Source organism: Sprattus sprattus, assembly GCF_963457725.1.
Source record: "Sprattus sprattus genome assembly, chromosome: 3".
In the NCBI taxonomy this organism is placed as follows: Eukaryota; Metazoa; Chordata; class Actinopteri; order Clupeiformes; family Clupeidae; genus Sprattus; species Sprattus sprattus.
Window position 1 is genome coordinate 52,521,933 of NC_137922.1, and position 2,500 is coordinate 52,524,432.

The window sequence follows — 2,500 nt, forward strand, 5'->3', positions numbered from 1 at the left end:
CATAAAACATCTTTAATATTAAAAACGATATGCCTGTTGCAAATCTAAAAGCCTCTATCTAGACCCGCACACACACACACTTACACACACAAACGGTTACCTAAAGCAATTCAACTAAACACACACACACACACACACACCAACACAGATGGATAACTAAAACACACACACACACACACACACGCAAACACAGTTGGATAACTAAAAAACACAGTTGAATAACTGAAACACACACACGGTTAACTAAACACACACACACACGGTTCACTAAAGCAACAGTGGGCCTGATTAGTTAACTAAAACACACACACTTGGTTAACTAAAGCAACAGTGGACCTGATTGGTTAACTAAAGCAACAGTGGCCTGATTGGTTAGGTTGCGTAAAGCTCACCAGGCACATCCACTCGGACTCCTCCAGGCAGCGGTGGAAGGACATGCTGGGGTCGCTGGTGGAGGACGAGGGCACGCAGGCCTTCATCAGCTTCTTAAAGCTGTTCTTCACCTGCCGCACGTCACACACCTCGATGGGCACCAGCTCCCACTGCTGGAACGAGTCCTGCTTCCCACCCTGCCCCATGACAACAACAACAACAACCACAACAACAACACACACACAAAGGGACGGAGTTAGAACGAGTCCTGCTTCCCACCCTGCGTCATGACAACAACAACAACACACAGTTACAAAGAGTTACACGCAGAGTTAGGACGTGTCCTGCTGAAGAGGAGAGTGTGTACATGTGTGAGTCAACAGAGCAAGATCTCCATGGGAGGAGGTTGATGGAACATGGCAGTACAGCCTAAAGCACAGCCCAGGTGAACTCAGTGGATTTCATTAATATGGTTTAAGGCATCCTCTCTGACAGAGATGAGATCACACACACACACACACACACACACACACACACACACACACACACACACACACACACACACACACACACACCAGTGGCGGCTGGTGGTTTTTAAAGTGAGGGAGGAAGGACTGCGCGCTTGGTTGCCATTGGCCCGTTTGTACTGTTGGTGGCATAAGTATGTGAGACTCAAGTTGTTTCAGGGTGTTTTGGTGAACTACAGCACAAAATAGCCGGGAGGGATAATTTTGTGAATAAAATTGATAAATTCACCAGTGGCAGCATTGTACTTTGAAAGCTGGTGGGCAGCATGTCTTTGATGGACTAGTCCAGGCCAGAAGGAAAGGATGCAAAGGCAATTAGTCAAATCAGGACTACTCTTGATTTGTAAAACTAAATAAAAGATTCTGGGCCAATCATTGGGCCTATTTTTTCCACTCAATGACTGAAGCTATTGGTTGTAATATGTCTGATTATTTTCAGCTACAATTGTTTTAAGAAGAATGAAGACACAAGACCATAATTGATGCCATTTCAAATGCATCATGCTCTGAATCATTCACTTACATCCTTTTTCTCAAGTATTATTGGCTAGAAAAACGGCGTTCCTGAATTGTACCGTGGTCATCAACATAGCGCAAGATGACAGACAGCTGAGAATGACAGCTAATGTCTGTGGTCTCGTCAATTTGCCAGGAAAAGAAGTGTGCCCTGTTAAGTTCCTTTTCTAGCTCTGTTTCAATCGAATGGTGAATGGCTGCAATTAGATCGTTCTGGATTGTTTTTGACATGCCTGTGAGAAGACGGTGGAGCTTTCCAGATGTTCTGCCAGAACACGGTCATACTTCGCTATCACCTCCGCAAGTTCCCTGTAATTGCCCTTGTTGTCAGAATTTTCCCCTTCGTTATGCCCCCTGAAAGACAACTCTAGCATGCCTAGGTAAGCCGTTGCATCTAACAGACGTTTTACCACCTCCCTATTGCCACGCACTTTAGCGTTGTGCTGTTGAATTTGCAGCCGCACACCCTCATCCACTAACCGCTCTATAGGCATGGTGCCGCCTAGCAATGAAAGGCGGATAGCAGCACCAACGTGGTCTTGACATTTGTCGTGGCGCTTGATTGCCCTGTCAATATTTTTTATATCAGTAAATCCATGAAAAGACCACGTTGGAGAGTTGACATTCATTAGTAAACAGGGCCAGCAATATAACCGATTGTTGGTAATGCTACCAGTCACCCACGAGTAGCCTACCTAGCAAACCATGTAGCACTCACGACACTGACTCTGCCGTTGCTTTTGGTGATTTCAATCTTTGGAATTGGTCTACCTGTTGCTTTAATGGCCAACTTGTCATTGTAACTCACCCCATGGAATGGTTTCTGTAATAAAACATGAACAATGTCCTCGGTTTCCATAGTTTACTTTATTTGCTAATTTGCTAATGTGTTCTCATTATTAAAATGATCAGATATTCTTGCTTAACTGTGTCTCTTAGACTGAGCAGATTATCTTTCGTAGCCTAGATTTGAGGGGATAACCCCACCCACCATATCCAGGGCCTCTGCTTATTGGTTTATAGCGCAGACGTGACTCCAGCCTATTCGTTAATAGATTTTAGCGCTATCCAGACCCCTAAACTAG

At 44.7% G+C, this 2,500-nt stretch overlaps 1 protein-coding gene across 1 annotated transcript in view; it reads right to left on the reverse strand.

The window, feature by feature from the left end:
• Positions 1-2,500, reverse strand: part of sbf1 (SET binding factor 1) — a 65,649-nt gene that overhangs the window by 9,710 nt on the left and 53,439 nt on the right. The window contains exon 32 of the mRNA XM_080834630.1: positions 393-569. Coding sequence (XP_080690756.1) covers positions 393-569 — 177 coding nt within the window. The remainder of the gene's footprint in view (positions 1-392; positions 570-2,500) is intronic.